The 19,334-nt window shown below is 40.0% G+C and overlaps 1 protein-coding gene and 1 long non-coding RNA gene across 2 annotated transcripts; both read right to left on the reverse strand.

Moving 5' to 3' along the window:
• Positions 1–2,157: 2,157 nt before the first annotated feature.
• On the reverse strand, positions 2,158–4,799 carry LOC114555141 (uncharacterized). The gene is made up of 3 exons (XR_003692538.1): positions 4,481–4,799; positions 2,787–2,978; positions 2,158–2,382 (listed from the first exon to the last, which is right to left on the reverse strand). It is a non-coding gene; the product is annotated as an uncharacterized LOC114555141 (long non-coding RNA).
• Positions 4,800–7,662: 2,863 nt separating this feature from the next.
• Positions 7,663–14,753, reverse strand: ppiaa (peptidylprolyl isomerase Aa (cyclophilin A)). The gene is made up of 4 exons (XM_028577315.1): positions 14,588–14,753; positions 12,414–12,533; positions 8,303–8,475; positions 7,663–8,052 (listed from the first exon to the last, which is right to left on the reverse strand). Exons 1-4 carry the CDS (start codon positions 14,654–14,656, stop codon positions 7,920–7,922), a joined length of 495 nt encoding a protein of 164 aa, XP_028433116.1. The 5' UTR covers positions 14,657–14,753; the 3' UTR covers positions 7,663–7,919.
• Positions 14,754–19,334: the final 4,581 nt, after the last annotated feature.

Genomic DNA, 19,334 nt, shown 5'->3' on the forward strand with positions numbered 1-19,334 from the left:
GCACTGCGTGTCCCCACTGTGTGCATTACTTTTTAGTTTCCCCTGGAAACAGATTTGTTGTCTTGCAAGCTTTTTGCAGCGCTTTTTCTAAATGCTGTGCATGTGTTGTCAAAGGGGGTGAAGATGGTTCTTTTGCTTGTTTTGTCTATTTACATTGAGTTGAGCTCTCAGAGCTAGTTAAAGCTTAATGAGTGTAATTAAGTCTATTAACTGTAATTCTGTGGTTTAATTGGCTCAATTAAAAATGCATTTTATGCATAAATTAATAAAATCACATTGCATCTAAAACAAATTTTGAATGTTCATGATGCAAACGATTCTCACAAACTTAGCTTCATCAACTCCTCCTAGAATTCTGTCCAACAATAAATATAAAACAAAATATATGAAATCAAATGTTAAAATTGGTAATATTTCCATTATCTCCCATCATTGTTTTGAAAGATTCTTTTTTAGGGCATTTTTCCCTTTATTAGATAGTGACAGTGGATAGACAGGAAAGGTGGGAGAGCGATGGGGGATGACACGCAGAAAAAGGGACTCAAACCTGGGGCCGCTGCAAAGGACTCAGCCTACATGGGGCGCACGCTCTTACTGGGTGAGCTATAGAGGTCAACCCCCATCATTGTTTTTTAAGAAGAAGAAGAAGAAGAAGAAGAAGAAGAAGAAGAAGAAGAAGAAGAAGAAGAAGAAGAAGAAGAAGAAGAAGAAGAAGAAGAAGAAGAAGAAGAAGAAGAAGAAGAAGAAGAAGAAGAAGAAGAAGAAGAAGAAGAAGAAAGGTCATTCTAGCGGAAGTTTCCTCTGGCTATGGGACTGATGTCATTCAAAGCTTCACCTAATTATGACTTAATATCTCATAATTATAAGACCCGTACCTCATAATTATGACATTTGGATCTCTTATTAAATCTGACATGAACATCCAATGAGCTTCGCCGGTAGAGTTATTTATCCAGCATTTGAAGTTCAGAGAAAATAGTAACACATTTGAAAAATAAGCTGAGAAAGATGAGATGCTTTTTTAATTTGAGTTTAACAAACTCTTATAAAACATCTACACAGCCAAAAGAGATTAAATTCACCTTTTCTCTGTGACATTTGTCTTTCTTTCACTCAAAGTCAGGGAAGCATCATGTTATGATGAAAATTCAAAACAAAATCTCCTTCAAAGGTTTGGTTTTACCTCCTTGTCTTGATCCTGAGGACCAACATGAGTTCATGGGAAGGCGTATAAATAGCACGCCACATTTCACAAACGCATTTAACGGCCTGTTCTAATCCCCAACTCGTCACATATGGACGTCTGCTCAGGGCTGGGTGTTAACATGTAGTTAACGTTGTGAATTCAAACTAGACTACTTGGTTATGTTTAGGAAAAGATCATGGTTTAGGTTAAAATAAGTATGTTTGTTACATAAATTAAGTTATGTACATAAGTTAAGTTGTCAATATAAGTAAGTAAACGTTGACTTTTAGTTTCACACGGGACACAGACATCCATCACCTCCTCCCTATGCGGATTTTGTCGCTCTTTATACCACAATGTGTCACAATCTAAGTCGGTAGAGACTGAATGGCGTGAAACGACACATGAACAGCAAAAAATGTGTAGTGATGCCACGCAAAATGACTTTAGAAATGAACATGTTCATACACCATTTTGTGAGGAAAACGAAAAAAGCAACTTAACCTAAAATCTCCTCGAAAGGTTTTTTTTTCTTTTTACGTTGACCTTTTCTTGATCCTACAAAACTGTCCTTGCGTCTCCTGGACAGCTGTGTGATTGGCCGCGACACCTGTCAGTCACACAAACACACCTGGACATACTTAAAACTTCTCTTTACTATTGATTGTGTTGGATTCGTGTGTTCAGAGAGCTGAGATGACTCTTCAACTGTTTAGTGTCGTCATCTGAAACTGGTAATCAGCTTTAATCACCTGTAAACACACACACACACATCCGCCCGCCTGACGGAGACAGCTTCAGCTCTAATGAGTCTTTATCCCAACATTCAAACCACATAAAGTACAACCACACACACACACACACACACACACACACACACACACACACACACACACACACACACACACACACACACACACACACACACACACACACACACACACACACACACACACACGGCTCTACCTGTCTCGTGTCTCCAGGTGTGTTGTAATCTCTCAGTGGTCTCTGCGGTGTCATGTATCAAACGTCCCACCCTCACCTGAGGCCGCCCGCGGGGCTTCCAGGAAGGAAGCGAAGGCGGCGCTGGCTCCGCCGACTGATGCGGTCGAGCTTCAAACGCACCTTCAAAACTTCTGAGAGACGGGACGGATCAGAGGGGAGAGGGAAGGGTATAAAAAACAAACCTGAAGAACCTGAAGGAGGAAACAGACAGAGCAGAGAGGATCAGACATGTATTAACACAATAAACTAGAGCTGGTTTTACGATCTGCAGGTATTCTTTAATAATTCATTTTAAGGCTAAAAAACAGGAGAGCTGTTTGAATTCAGCAGTTATTGTCAGAATTACAGAAAACTTGTATTTCTATTCTCTCAAACTATTTAAAAGCAGCAGGGAGATCTTTTTTTTTTTTTTTTTTTTTTTGCAAGGAGGTTAGAAAAGACCCTGGAAGGATTTAAACACATTATTCTAATAATCAGATCAATAATTAGACCGAAGAAAGCTGGTAAAGTCAAAGAATCAAAATATTTTTAAAGCAGAAAACCAGAAAATATTTAAGTAGTAAATTGTGAATTTCAAACGTGAGGTGTGACTGACCTCAGAGGGACAGTAGCAGACAGAAGCAGGATCCAGTGATTGATAGTTGATAGAGGAGTGATTGATTGATCAATCGCTCGGAGGATGATGTGGCTGTGGCGTAGCGTCCTGTGCGTGTCTCTGGTCTGTGGTCTGGCTCTGGACTCCAACACCATCAGATCCTCCAAAGAGACGACGCAGCAGAGCTCCGAGCTGCCGGTAAGAGGGAAATATTTTACTGTAGTATTTTTACTTCTACTCCACCATATGTCAGAGGGAGATGATGTACTTTGTACTGCACTGCGTCCATCTTACAACTAAAGTTATTATTTACTTTATAGATTCACTAAATATGACTGTTATTAAAAATAATGTATTCCCAAATATATCAACTTTGTTTGGTTTCTGATCAGTAAGGTTTAATTTCCACTTATATAAACACCAATATACAAGTGAGCAGAGACAGGAAGTGAGTAAGTCCTATTGTGTCCTTTAGTTTAAAGGTTCTCTTAAACTTTCTATTTTTCATTTTTACTCCACTATGTTTATCTAACAGCTGGAGTTACAGCTTGTTGGAGATTCACAGTTTATCTTCAACAGGAGATACGACAGCCAACTCTCCTTTGTGTGATTGATGACAAGTGAATAATCAAAGTCAGATGAGAATAGATTTTCTCTTAGGTCTTAGACTGGTCAGATGAAGACATTTAAAGCTGTCACCATTCATTAATCAAGAAAGTAATTTGCAGATTGACCAGTAAAATAAATAATTGTTAGTTTCAATATAAGGTAAATATATTAAATACAATTTGTCCAACCATAGTCCATAATATACAATATTAAACATATAGCCTACTGCCTACAATTTCTGCAGAAGTTTCTTGGAAAGAATTTGGTACTAATTATATATCAATTAATGAGACAAGTATAAGTTGTGTTTTTTGATTTCCAGAAGAATTTCATTTAAATAACTACTGCATTTAAATCTGTGAAGTCAACCAAAGAGTGATTATTCTTTCTTGTATTGTTTCATGTGAAGTATTTGTTAAAGTCGGAAGAGGTGAAGGTATCCAGTGTTTCACAAAAAGAGGCAAAAGCACAGGAAAAATAAACATAATTCTGTGTACCACATTCTCCCTTTAATTATCTTGAGACATCTCAAGTTTGGGTTCATTGTTAATCTATTGTCAGAAACTTTATCCTCCATATACGTATGATGAATTGTGAGCTTCCTGTAGACATACTTCCCATTATTAGATGTTCAACTGACTATTACTGACATTAAATCCCTATAATTAGCACCAAATCACCTTCTACAAACGTTTCTGTGAATTTACAGTTTCATATCGGTTTCTTTATTGGATATTATCAGACACTAAGATTCGTATTCTCTGCCTGTCCAATAGTGACTTCAAAAATTGGCAATTTATGTTTGTATAATCTCTTATGGAATAACAATAATATTTTGCATGTGATTATACAGTGAACTAATTATACTTTACCGTGAGAGGTCTATTAGCTCATTGTGTTTTATGTATTTCTGTATAAATACATCAGATCAGATATCTGTAATTACTGTAATATTGTGCAAACATTGTGATCACAGCCATAGTACTTGCAGCATATTTAGTCAACTTTGATGCTATTTTTTTAACATAAATGCTGGTATCATCAACCTTTAATATCTGAGGTCCTAACTGTGACATCACTCTAACCTTGTCTATCAGGACCGTTCCTATGGCGACCAGGTGGACCGTCCAGTACGGCACCGGACTAAGTCGACGTTCAACTCCAATCGAGGACAAACGCCTCCATGTCCTACACCTGACTGCTCCGTACCTCCGGTCAGTGACAGACAGAGAGACAAAAATTTAAACCCAACACAATCATTGACATAAGCTACATTATTCACAGCACAGGCCATCTAGTCAAGAAGTGTAGGCTACTTAAAGGGATAGTTTTGAAAGTTTTGAAATGGGGTCGTATGAGGTAATTATCCATAGTCAGTGTATTACCTACAGTAGATGGGGGTCAGCAAACCCCCAGTTTGGAGAAGCAGCCAGGAGTACCGACACGGAGGCTAAGCAATGTACTGCTGTGGACAGGGGCAAAACATATTCTGTCAATCTACTAACGATTAATCTACTGATTTTGGCAGCTGTACTTTTGGGGAGTTAAATCAAGAAGTAGAATTCATTGTAATGCTCCATGTAATTATCTATCGATCTTTCAGAGGGGAGGCTGCAGTAACAGAGCTCAGAGGAGACCGTCCTTGCAGGACAGACAGGTGGACAGACAGCAAGACAGAGAGACGGACAGCCACATAAACACAGACGGCTTCAACAGGACGAAAGGTGAGTGATTGGAAGTCAACTACGATTCCCAGAGGGCACAGCTGTTGGAAACATCCAATGAGACTGTTTTAGAACCAGTGGTGGAATCAAACATTTACTAAGCTACAAATGTGAGGTTCTTGTACTTTGTACTCCACTACATTTGTCTTACAGCTATACAAAAGCTGAAAACAGGGCTGTTGACACCATGAAAAGTTGACTTTTTAGAGATACGTGGTTCTCTTAGGACAGCGATGCTACAAAAATTTGATTTTATAGAAGATGACGCATTGCTGTAGATTAAACTACCTAACAGAAAAAGGAGTTGAAATTAGCTCAACCATAAACATTTACAGCATTAAAAGGAATTATACACATTAACACAGCAGTCATACTAATCCAGAAGCTTCAGATATAAACACTGACAGGGAACATTTTACTGCACAATCAATACTTACACTTTAAATACTGTAACTACATTTTGCTGATACTTTTACTGGTTTTGAATGCAGGACTTTTAATTGTAGTGGAGTATTTTGGTGTGTAGTACTTTTACTGCATTATCTGTATTAGGACTTGTGTTAAATTGTGTATCTCTTCCAGCTCCAGAAATGTCGAGCTGTGTGCGGTCCGGTGACTGTGCGGCCGGTCTGTGCTGTGTCCGGTATCTGACCGGTAAACGATGTCAGAGGATCCCGGTGGAGGGCGAGGCTTGTCTGCTGAGAGGGTCCACCAAAGTGAGGAGGAAGCTGGGGCGCTGCGACTGTGACACGGGGCTGTCCTGCACCGCAGTCAGCCGGGCGGAGTCAGGGAAAGCAAAAGGCCAGGGGGTGTGTCAGCCCCGCCACAGACAGGGCCAGAGGAACACAAGGCACTCTGGGAAGAAGAGGAGGACGGCAGAGAGGAGCTGCTGACAAGATTATTTATAAACTGTATCTTTTGTACACATTTAATTTAAACGTTAATTCAATTTGTTGGTGAGACGTGCACTTTTTTTCTCCACAGAAGACAGCACATCAGTAGTTCCCAAACTGAAGGGCAGTAAAAAATATTTACAAATATTTAATCAATAAAAGTCACTATAGTAGCCTATATTAAAGGAGGTGAAGACAATTGTGCCATAGAGTGTTCAAACTTGAGTAATACATTCACATTTACATGACATTAAAAGAAAAGTTTGACATTTTGAGAAATAGTGTTCTCTTACTGGCTGAGAGGAAGTTAGCCTAGCTTAGCGTAAAGACTAGAAGCAGGGGGCGGAGGGGACAGCTAGCCTAATGCAAGGACGCCAAAAGTAGGGGGGTCCATGGGGTCATTGTAGCCAATTTGTAGCCAACTTCCTGAGTAAAGGGAGCCAACGGGTTAGGTTTCATGAAAGCAGTTAGGAAACAAACAGAGCTATTTCTGTTTGCTTGTTTTTTCCCAAAATAAAAATGTCACCTGAATGTTTTTCTTTCTTCACCATCTTCTTTATGAAAGAGGACCACCTGCAGCAACTTATATATCTAAATGAAATAACTGTTTGGACGCTTACGAGAAATTTATATCGGCACCTATGGGAAGTCTCCGGTCTATCTACGGACACACGTACGCGCGCGCACACACACACACACACACACACACTTAAGTTACGTTACTCAGTGAGCTTGAGAAGGTAGGTGGATTTTGTTACATTATGATTTGGACAGAGCCAGGCTTAGCACACGAGACTGATATCAGTCAGTCAGGCAGCAGGGCTTCTGCCAGGACAGCAGTCTAAAAAAAGCTTCATTTAAATAATGTAACTGAAAGCATGCAGGTGAATGTGCAAAATCGGATTTTCTGACAGCTATTTCTCCAACTTAATAGAACTACAGAAATGTGAACAAATTGTTCTGATAATACTCATACCTGCAAACACTTACGGTTTTCCTACAGAAAAAAAAACGACTACACCTATGTTAAATAGGTTATTTTGTTGTGTATACTACTTACATTATCCCAAATGTTTCCATCCGACGTCTGGATGGCAGATCGGCTATCAGCCCCTCTGCCGACGAGCCAAACAGCGTCGGAGAAATGGATTTTTACAGAACAGCTGCTTTGTTCAGTGTTTTAAGACAAAACCCGGTCTTACTCAAGGATTGAAATTAGCGAATGCTTTAATGACTTGACCAGAACAATGTACAGCTCAAGAGCTCCCTCTGCTGGAGACTTCAAAAACATCCAGTGACCAGGGGACATTTTTATACCTTACATTTTCATTATACTTCTACTGAAGGAACATTTTAAATGCACAACTTTTACTATAGTTAGTTTTCTTTGTGGTATTAGTACTTTTACAGAAGTAAAGCTCTGAATGCTTAAATCCTAAAGTATTACCCAGTGATTCTTTAATAAATGTAAAAGCTTTGAAACAAACACTGTTACTTTAACACCAATTATACAGACTTTAATCATTTAAATGAAATTTTAAAGTTTAAGCGTTCTTACCATGTTGGCTCAAATGCTGACCACATTATCCTAGCCTTAAGACATCAACTTTTAGTCAAACAAAAAACACGTGTTCCAATTGCCAAGGCAACTTTCCGTTTTATTTTTTTATTCATTTTTTTGACTTAACAAAAAAACCGTTGGGACTTTGTGGAAAAAAAAACGTTAATGCAAAAGAAACTTCAAAAGGCAAAGTCACAAATGCAGCAACATGATTTCAACAGAATAAAAAAAGGGGATGGCAAGGGGTCAGTTGAATCTCCATCAATAGGAATGTTGAATGGCAGAGGGAGGGGGGGGTCTGGGGCCTACAGGGGTGTGGCAAGCAGAGAGGGTTATGTGCTGGAGCTCAGAGCTGCCCACAGTCTGCAATGACGATCTTCTTTGAGGTTTTGCCGCTCTGGCTGCCTTGCTCCTCCATTTTCTTTACCACATCCATCCCCTCAATCACTTTCCCGAACACCACGTGCTTTCCATCAAGCCTGCAAGCAGACAGATTAACAGGATATAACCAGCAGTGACAAGAAATGGAAGCTGCATATTTTGGTGAAAATATCCATAAACATGCTGCACATTCAGGTGGATATGCTGCAGGAGGGGGCATTGCATTCACCAAAAACCACTTGTACGTATGTAGGATGTGATGGTTGGTAATTGTGGAATTTGTCTGCCCCTCCACTATCATTGGACAGCTGGGTAAAAAGTCAGCAACAGGGCGGTGTGTGCTCTTACCATGACGTTTTAGCTGTGCAGATAAAGAACTGGGAGCCGTTGGTGTTTGGGCCAGCATTAGCCATGGACAGGGTGCCTGCTTCAAGGTGCTTCAGGGTGAAGTTCTCATCAGCAAACTTGTTGCCGTAGATTGACTTGCCACCAGTTCCATTGTGGTTAGTGAAGTCACCGCCCTGCGTGTTGCACAAGCAAAATACTAGAGTTCAACAAACTGACCCAAACATGACTGGTCTCAACAGGGGAAGTCAGAAAATTCTCAGTCTGGCTGCCAATTGTCTGCATCAATGTGTGTTGTGTTGCATGTAGATACACAAGGATAAAATAAAGCAAAATCTTAAAATATGGTCATTTCAGTTTGGAAACAATTGTTTAGTGTGCATCATGAGCAAAAGATATCACTATTTGTATATTTATTTCAAAAATTTTAAAAGATCTACATACATATAATGTAAAACTTAAATTCAAACACCGTAGACCTCTTACATATAGTCACACCATGATCACGCATCCAGTTTGTAATTAGTCATAACATCTCTTGTTCCCTACATTTGTCTGACCTTACAGACAGAAGTTTCAAAATCATCTCTTTTCTCCAGTTACACATTTGTTGCTTTGTGCCATCTTCTTCAACCTTGTTTGTTTACTTCCGGTAGCGCAGCCTCAAGATAAACACGCCCACTCGCTTGCTGTGAATTCTCTGGACCAGCCCTTTTCAACTGGGGTGACCCTGCACCATAAAGGTGCCGTTTCTTTGTCTGGGTGCAGTCAGAAAAAAGAAATAATCCAGTATGCAAGCAGGGTGGATTTCTCATAAGGTTACACACACAGTTATTGAATGCAACCAACTTCAGTTTGTTTAGTAACAGCACGTGAGACAGAGCCTGCTGGACCTGGGCGAGAGATGTGACCCATGGACACATTATTGTAGTTTATACAATGACCTGACCCAAAGCGCATTTGACCTTTGCTGGACCCATTCATAATGAGTCCAGACCTGCCAACCTTGAAAAACTGTGATAAAAGGTGACATTGATATGTAAAATATTTTGTGTTTTAGCTGCTGGCTACTGTTAGCTTGCTGGCTCACTAGCTAACTGGTCAGCTACAAATAAAAATCTAATCAAGAAAAACGTAATTATGTTGGGGAAACTGCTGCTATTTTATTACAATAACATGAATAAACGTTGCTAAACGTAACGTGAATAAACTTGAATGGGTAAACTCGTCCGTGAACTGATGCATTCTAACCGGCAGCGAAAGTGTTTAACACTAAAAACTCCCATAATTCCACGCAACTTCCCAACGTCATCAAAAGTCCAGTTTTACCATCCATTGTTTTGGTTGAGAGAACCCTAGTGGCAGAAAGTTACATATTGTACGTTTAAATTATCGGTCATATTTAATACAATTAATTGGATCATAATATAATCCAATAAAATATATTACACTGCATACTGAGTACTTTTACTTTTGGTACTTTAAGTATATTTTGATAATACTTTTGTACTATTACATAGGGAAGATGTTGAATGCAGGACTTGTAACTGACAATTTGTAACTCTAAAACACTTTTTCTACTTTGACTGCAATACATAATCTGAGTAAGTCTTCCACCTCTGGAAATCACCACCAACAGTCGTGCATGAATACCTGCAGCAGTGTTTAACACTGAAAACACACAGCTCAGTTCAGTGTTTCCTTGCAGCTCTGCTACAGTAGCAGATAACCGCTGACGTTACCTGCCGGTCACATCGTCTCTAAACAGTCCGCTCACAGTGAAGTCCTGCACGGATCAACCGATGTTAGAGTCCGGCGGCTGCTCGCTCCGTTTGTTATAAGACTCACACCGAGCAGATTAATGCGCTCACAGAGCCAATCTTTGCAGAGGTTACCGCTCGGTGTTTGGCTAGCTAATAAGCCGTTAGCCTGTTAGCTTGAGCTTTGTCTGAAGGCGCCACGCAGCCAGCAAAAGTCCGACAGACACCGACACATTCCTCGCATCCTCCGCTCAGTTTAACCGCTAACCCCCGGTACCGGTCAGAGAGGCGTGTTTACTTTGTGTCTCGGTCCTCCGGTGTGTCCAGTGACGGGCTCCGGTCAGTTTTTAATTAGCTTACATTAGTAACAGTTAATTTTGTTACGGTATGAACTTAATCATAGAAAAGGCAAAACAATATACAACCTTTGTAACGAAATCCAAGACTTTATAAATGCAAGGCTTTATTAATATAAATAATTCTCCAAAGTTGACAGGTAGGCTACGTAAATTAATTAATTTCACCTTCCTACATCAAATCCGTTTACCTTTGCAGCACAGTCCTCCCTCGGGGAAACCAACCAAACGGGAATGAATAACACTTGCATTTGATGCTCTCGTTTTACTATCAGTAGCCAATATCCCCGCTTGAGGAAGGGACCCGACTGTGTGATTGGTCGAACTCTAGTTTGTTTTTGTTTTAGCTGCCTACTATCATCAAGAGTTAGACCAGACGACTACTGCAGGTCAACGAGTGACCTCAAAGCAGTCACCTGATTTTTGCGTAGTTTAAAGTGACAAATCGTATCACCGTATTTTGATGTCAAAATGCGTATCTACTACGCAAAATGCATACAGGTTGGCAGGTCTGAGTCAGCAGTTACTGAGTAGCATAGCTTCAGTCAATCGCACTCCCCCTCTCTCCCTATATGAGCTACTGGGCTATCCGGGTCGGTTATTGTTGTTGAAAACAAGTGAAGGAGCTTTCTCAGAGATATATTTTTATAAATATATTAATATATCCCCCATTTATTTCAGATAATTTACATGTGTTGCAGCTGTACATTTTCAAATTGGGAAGGAAACCCTGTCTTTGCATTTTATTTTAAATCACATCCGTTTTAATAAAAGAGCTTGTGAAAAGTGGCTTTGACTTAAAACTGGACATTTAGCCCACTTTGTAAAAAATATATTAGAGATATATATTGTGCATCGCCATTCAACCGAAAAATACAGAGAGATGATGATTTTTAGTCCTGGACTAGTGGACGACCTGATAAGAATCCGTGTGGAGGGGCCCAGTTTGGAGATTTTTGATGCTAGGGAGTGTGGCAAGCTGGCTTAGCAAAGGCCAAAGGGGAAGGCCAAATTACAGGTGTTTGACAGCAAGGCGGGGGGGGGGGGACCCACTAAGACTTTCAGTACAGTATAATTGTGCTTAAAAAAATAAATAAAAATAAAAAATAAAAAGTGTACCAACTCCATCCATAATGTTGTGCTGTGCACCTAAATAAAAAAGGTTAGGCACACCAGTGCGACCGAGGCAAAAAGTTAGTCTGGAGCCCTGAGATGACTGGCACCTGCCCTCACTCCAAACTGCAAGGGGCATTTATACAGCAGACTTTGATAGTTGAGCTCTGGGCCGGTGCGGTTCATTAGAAATACAATGCAGCTTTGTTTCTTTTTGGAGCAAATGATGTGTTTAGAATGAGCAGGGGGAACAAACCGCTCCATGACCAACAAGCGGAAATTCTGACCACTCCACTCACATGCTCTGGTTAAAATGCAGTATTCAGGGTTCATACGTATTTTAACCAATACTTTTCCATGACTTTGTTGGCAAATTTCCATGACTATGTATTCCTGAAAATGTCAATCGACATTCTACAATAAGAATAAAAATCTGTGTTAAAGTTCACCTTCAGAGGTTTAACAAAAAATGTATGTGGTTCATAGTGTGATTCATAAATTAAAACACATATGCTGTTAAAAATTCCATGACTTTTCCAAAACTTTCTGGGTCTTTGTATTTTTCCAAAACCTTTCCAGGCCTGGAATTTGCATTTTTCAAATTCCATAACTTTTCCAGGTTTTCTCAAAAATGTATGAACCCTGAGTATTACAAAAAGAAAAAAGTTTATTAAAGAAAAAAGGGACAAGCGAAAATACAACACAATCCTAAAGAAATTAAAACAGCCTACTAGAGACAAAAGTGTTAATACCAATTTTAAGATATAAAAAGCCATTTAGAATATTCGTTGACAGCCCTAAACCAACACCCACAGCCCTACTTTAAGCCAATGAAGATAAATATAAACCGGACAAAGTCTAAATTCCGTTTCATGGCTGCATCACCTGGCACATGAATTCCGGGATGATGCGATGGAAGCTGGAGCCCTTGTAGCCGAAGCCCTTCTCACCAGTGCAGAGGGCACGGAAGTTGTCAGCAGTTTTGGGCACCACGTCGTCACGGAGCTGCAGAAACAAAATGAACACTGCCAAGTAAGTTATGAACAGAAAGTCCAACTGCTGGTTTCCAAGACATAAAATAATTACTTTTTACAGGGTAAAAATAGTGAATCAGTAACCAGTCAGTGAACTAAGATTTAGCTTGTTGCCATCCAGGCAACAAGCCAAAAACCAGAGCAGCAAATACTGTGCACTTTGTTCTGTGAAGCAGTTTATTGTGTAACACCACATCTAGACCAAAGGAAATTCTGCACATCAGTAGCTTATTAGTCCAACTGTAAGGAAGCCTCTTACGTTCTTAAAACATTATCCTGAAATGTAGGAAAATGACCAAACTGCAAGCAATATCGTTGCAAATAATTATCTTGCGAGAGATTACTCTGCATTCAAAAGTCAACAAATACACTTCATGTAGCCTAGGTTCAACAATTCCAGCCCATTTAAACACAGATCAGGGTTATTTTGTGATTAGCGTGGGGCAATTGTGCCTTGTCATGGTGAAACAGGAATGCTGCATTGCACCACACCGATATCTGCATGCCCTGCACAGCAGTGACCATACCATGCAAGTATGTTCAGAGGGAGGGGGTGCTGCAGCAAACAGTCTGGTGTGTATTGAGAGCTGCAGTCAATCTCAGAACAGCTCTGTGCAGCCTAACACTTGTTCAGCAGTAACCGAAAACCAGACCTTTATAATTTAAGAGCTGTCTGCTTGAGACGCTGGGAGGGTCAGATTACATTTAACAGCACACCAACTGGCCAAAATCTAAAAATTACTTTTGGTGTATCCTGGTTGCTTGCAGATTTGGAATCCTTTAAGTTGAGGTCTTCGGGATAAGATTGGGCTATACATCGGTAACGCCCATAATGAGGCACAGCTGCAACGATGTGCACAAAATGGCTGGACTTGTTAGCTAGCAGCTTTTAGCTTGACAAAAAATAGCGGATATAAACGGCCTGCGTGATAATGGCGCCAATATAATCCATATTGTCTGCAATGCAACATTAGGTTTACTCATTGTGGACTAAAATGTACAGCTGTTTCGGCCATCTCCCTACATCCGCATTTTTTTTTTTTTTTTTTTTTTTTAAGTCATGCAGGTAGCCCACACCACCCGCCCTCCCCTCAGTGGAACTTTCCAGAACTGCCGCTCCGTCCACAACAGGAACCGGGCAGTTAGCTTCGGCGGCTAACGTGCTAAACGCCGCAGGTAACGTTTTGTATTAGGTTTCTAACATTCGCTAGATTGTGGCCAAATCATTTACATAACCATTTCATTGAGACTGAAATATTTTTTAAAAAAAAAGGTAGCCTGCGGATTGAAGACTTTCATAGCAGCAGAGGTTTCCCGGGCTTGAGAAGGCCGCGAAACGCTGCAACAAAGAAATGACTGAATGTTCCGTTAGCATTAGCTGCTTCCGTTAGCATTAGCTGAGCCCGTTTAGCCGGTGAAGGCAACCCCCTGCCCGGGAAGTATGCCCCTCTACGACTCAAACATGGGCCGCGGGCCTTTTGTGGACCTCAGCGTGACGAAAGCTGAGGTTAACGGTTTAGCTTTAACGTTACCCGAGGGTGTTGCTATTTAACTCTACGGTTTAACGTTATAGCCAAAACAGGTCATAGTGCCGAGATACATCACACGACCAGCTCTGTAACAAGCATTAATATTAACGTTAATTTACAGTTTAAACATGAATAATGTTCTCTGCGGCTAGAACCTGTATACAGCTAACGTTACACCTGTTTTAACAGTAAGGTTCCGTCGTTATGCGGTCCCGTTGAACACGAGCCACATAACGTTACACGTGCACATGGTCCATTCAAGACTGTTCGTGACAGTTCTGCTACTGTTAGCTCGTGTATGCTAATCGGTCACGTTAAGCATTTGAAAACCAGGATTTAACTTAATGCAGCCCAAATGACTAACCACCATAACACAAGGCACAACGTTAAAACCAAGCAGAGTATTTAGCTAGCTAACGGACCGCAGGGTAACATTAACAAGCCTGTCTGACAGTGATTAACGTTACCCGCCTATAATTTTAAAGAGCAGGTTTACCTCCATCACCACCCGGCCCATGGGTGTACCGTTAGCAGTGATATCGAAGAAGACTCTTGGTTTGGCCATTTTAGCAGGCTGAACTGGAGAGAGTGGACTGTACGGAGGTTTCGGCGAGGGTGCACGGTGGGCCACAAGGAACCGAAAAAGATGGAGGTATGTGAATTAATTTTATATAGCACGCCGATGGGCGGTGTAAAAATCACAGCGAGCCAATATGAAACGCATAAGTATTTGATTGGCAACCGTTTTAGCGAATCAGAAGCCAGAATAGCTGACCCTCCCCTTTAACTGGTCTCTAATTGGACATACACATTTCACGGTGTGTTTGATTTGTAAGGCAGTGGAGCTGTTGCTGCGGAGGTTGGATGATTTCTATGAAGCGACTTGCCCATATATATTGTGTCTATGGGCTTGCCATACACAGCCCCGTTTCGGTGTCCCGGTCGTAACAACTTGAACACACGGGTACCAGAGCAGCGCGCGCCACGGATTATTGACAACTTGGGCGTCCAATAGGTGCAGCGCACGCGGAGGAGTAACGTCAACCCCCACGTCAGCCATAGACAATAATAGTATATAAGAAGTCAGCGCGCGTTCTCGGCGCTGTTAGGGGGGGGAATGTGGGTGCTCGATCACGAGGTCAGGGCGCGGTCCGTCCGGTTCTCCGCATAAAAAAAACAATGTAAAAAATAAACAACAGGAAAGTTTATGTCCGAAGTTTATTTTTGTCTTAAAATCACATTAAAGTCACGTATCCGCCTTTGGCCGGCATAGTTTACCAGAGGAGGAAAACTGAAAAATAAAATCTGAAAGATTATCTTTTCAAGGGGAAAAACCTGAACTCGTGACTTATTTTCTAGAAGTACTCATTTGTTATACTTTAGGAAAAGTAGCGATACTGCTCTGTAAAAGTACTTTGTCCTACATTCAAGATTTTACTTAAGTACAAAGTACAAAAGTATTAACAGCTAAATGTAGGTTACTTAAAGTATCAAAAGTATAAGTACTTGTTGGGCAGAATGGTCTCTTTCAGTTATATTATTGTATTGTATAGATCATATTGGCTATCATATACAGTAATTGGAATATTATTATTGATGAGTTAAAGGGGACATATGCTCATTTTCAAGTTTCAGTTCATAGCCTACTTTTTGTATTTAGTTTCTACATGTTTAATGCTTTAATGTTCAAAAACACATTATTTTTCTTTTACTGTCTATCTGACTGATAGCTACCTGTATTCACCCTCAGTCTGAAATGCCTCTCCCTAAAAAGCTTAGTCTTGATCTGATGGATCAGTGTAAATATAAATGTTTTTACTTTTTTCCTAGTCTGAAAGAAGCATGCGATAGAAGCTTAAAATTGACCAGTGCATCTATCGATCAGTGACCTTTAATAACCTTTAATGTTCTTTGATGACTTCTGGTTGATGCTCAGAGGCGGTTGTGCACGCCGGCACTATGAGGGGAAATTCACCCGTTATCTTTTTCACAGTGTGTTGACGTAAAGAACAGATGCTCATGCATACAGTACTATGTGGTGCAGTGGTTCCCTAGATGAAAAGTCAGAGGAAACACATTTAAATCTGCAGTAATGCAGCAGCACTATCCCATCACTGACTATGGCCTCAATAATAAACATTTAGTTAAATTAACACCTCTCTGAAAGTGTCAAACAAAACGGAACATTATTATCTTTGTAAATAGAATGTATGGCAGAACTGTGTATTGGATTGTACTAAATTTAACAGGTGTACAAAATACTGGGTCAATTCTAACCCAATTTGTGTAAATGTATGACATATTTAAAACGGCTAAGGACATGTGAAATTTAAGTTCACTCTACACTTGATGTGTTAAGTGGGCTGCATTTATATAGCGCTTTCTAGTCTTAGCCACCACTCAGTGTTCTACGCTACAGGCACCATTCCCTCCATTCACACACAATGGCCGAGGCTACCACACAAGGTGCCGCCCGCTCATCAAGTAAACACTCACGCACATTCACATTGGGAGCAACTTGGATTATTTCCAGAACAGTTAAAAACATGGCCTATAAAATAATTAAAGAATATTGAGTATTTTATCATTTTATGGTTTAGGCTTAAGACCTGAAGAAAACACAGCATTACACATGTAGAAGATTAACCCACTTATTTTAAGTTGTTAAATATTTTATATAGTTGTTAAGCAATTTTGTTTTTTGCAGCTGCTGGGATTAATAAAGTACGCTGTCTGTCTATCGACAGTCAGTGTTTGTTATTACTACTATTCTCACTTCACTTATTAGGCGTTTTACGTGTTGTACTGGTGGGATTTTTCACTGTCATCTCATCTGTATTTCTTTTTTTACATACTAAAGTATGTATTTACAGTATGTAGTGCTCTTTAAATCATCAATAAACATATCAATAAAAAACCATGCCTATTCATTTTCTGTGGGTGGACTAATCATTGCAGCTCTGCCTCTGCTGCTGTAACACTTCATTTTCCCGCGTGGGTTCAATCATTTCTTATATCAGATCTTTTATTTCAAAATGTTTTGATTCTAGTTATTTTTCACGTTTCCTCCTTCAGCCTTGTCTTACATATTTTCCACAACCATACCGAACATTTCATACAGCTTATACATAATTAGCTGTATTAAAAGCACAACAGGCTCTCCTCTGTGTGCCTTTCCAGTGTGTTTATTAAATTACAAAGGTTATTGTTGTTATTAGCATCATTACTGAATCATACAGTGTGATCATGTACAGATTTATTTTTTCCAGGAGACACCACAACTGTCTGGACTCTAGTCACTTTACAACATATAGAATAATGAGGAGGAGGATGAAGATGAACCCTGTGTAATTATCACATTATACAAACTGGTGTTGATCGAGCTCGGAGGTCTCAGGGCAACAGTTTGAGGCAATACCAGCAATTTTCCAAGCATCTCACAGCAGATTATTTTTTGTCACATCTTTTTCTTCTCCTGTTAAAAAAGTTGCTGTAGTCCATCTTTGTTCTCAGAGGGGGGAGGGGTGTTGGGTTGGGGGGGGGGTGGGAGTGAGTTAAAACCCCACTAAAAGGCTCGACTGCAAGAGCGAAGACACAGACGACCTTCCTTGTAAAAAGCTACAGAGTTCACATTAAAGTGACACGTTACAAAAACTGTTTTCATGAGTCGGGTAACTTTCATATCAAGCGTCTCATATCTGATAAAATCCAGATATGGTTTAATACACTCATTTACACTCAGCCACGTGTACTTAAAGGGGTTTCTATTTTAATGTTTTAAATCATATTGTCTTTTTATATTGATTGTATATCTTATTCTTTTCTGTCTCATGTAAAACATGTTGAATCTCCTTGTTGTTTAAAGCTAATGTACAAATAATCTCGCTTTAGCTAAATATTATTGCACCATGAGCCTCCAGCTGACTACAGCTTATAGCAGAACTTTTGACAGCAGCCATGTTGGAAATCAGACCTGCCAGAAATGTAACTGATCAACCAACAGTCGGATTGTTATGACCCCTTCAAATTGCACTCTTCCTGTTTTTGATCATATTTGGGATAGGTTTACATGGAACATGAGAAACCTGGGTATTGATTGATCTCGCTGTTGTGTGATCATAACAGTATCCAGGTTTCAGATGGTCTTGATTTCGCACCACGTCAGCCTCGATGTTCTGTACCAACACCGAATGATCAGAAACCTGATCAGGTGTTTACATGACACTGGACCCTGGTTATTATCAGAGGACTTCAGGTAGCTTATCCCGGGTTCTGAAACCAGGATCTGATGTTTACATGCAACAGATAAACGGGATACTCCAAAAACAAACCTGATCACAACAGGATACTAGTGCACATGTAAACATGCTCCGTGTCTGACTGACTTTAAAGGATCCTTATAATATTCCTTCATTTGCTCTGTGTTTCAATGATGATGGTGGTCCACAGCCGCTGTGTATGCGTCCAATTAGGAGTACAATTTGTTTCTGAAATCAGATCTTTAAGCCGTCCCAATGTTATTTACAAGTGATCAGATGTGTGTGTCCAGACATCACCAACCTATATCTGCATGGGTTGCTGTGGTAACGACATAAGTGTCAGTAACTACGTAGCAACACAACAAACTACAAGTCGTTTGAGTCATTTGTCAAGCAAAAGTAGTGAAAAAAAAAAATCACCAAATTTTCTCATTCCAATTCCTCCAACGTCTTAGATTTTCTTTTTTTAATTTCACAGTAAACTGAATATTTGAGTTTTGGGCTGTTGGTCGAACAAAACAAGAGGTTTGAAGACGTCACATTCATCTAAGAAATTTATAGCTGCGACAAGCCGCTCGTTGGGCGGTACACAAACAGTTCCCCACCCTTGGGTGGCCACCATTTTTTGTCCCAGGAGGCTAAAATGTGGCATGGTGGTCAAGTGTTTTTGAGGTTCAGAACCAGATCAGAAGTTAAAAACACATTAAATGATTTGTTGTGTTTTTAAGTCACTTATAAGATCAATTGTTGTACTACTAAAATATTATTTCCACATAATCTTACCAATGAGAATAACAATTAAAAATTACTTTCCTATTAATTATCTGTAGTTCTATGTTTAAAATCAAACCTCAACTCCTGGAGAACAAAAATATAATCCACAGTAGGAAAAGATTTCACAGGAAAAGTCTCGACCCTCCATGAGACGCTGTGGCTGAGTGTAAACAGTGCATCTTTTTAGCTTCCCGAGACATTTTCTGGACT

This window comes from Perca flavescens, chromosome 5 (genome assembly GCF_004354835.1).
Source record: "Perca flavescens isolate YP-PL-M2 chromosome 5, PFLA_1.0, whole genome shotgun sequence".
NCBI classification, from domain to species: Eukaryota; Metazoa; Chordata; class Actinopteri; order Perciformes; family Percidae; genus Perca; species Perca flavescens.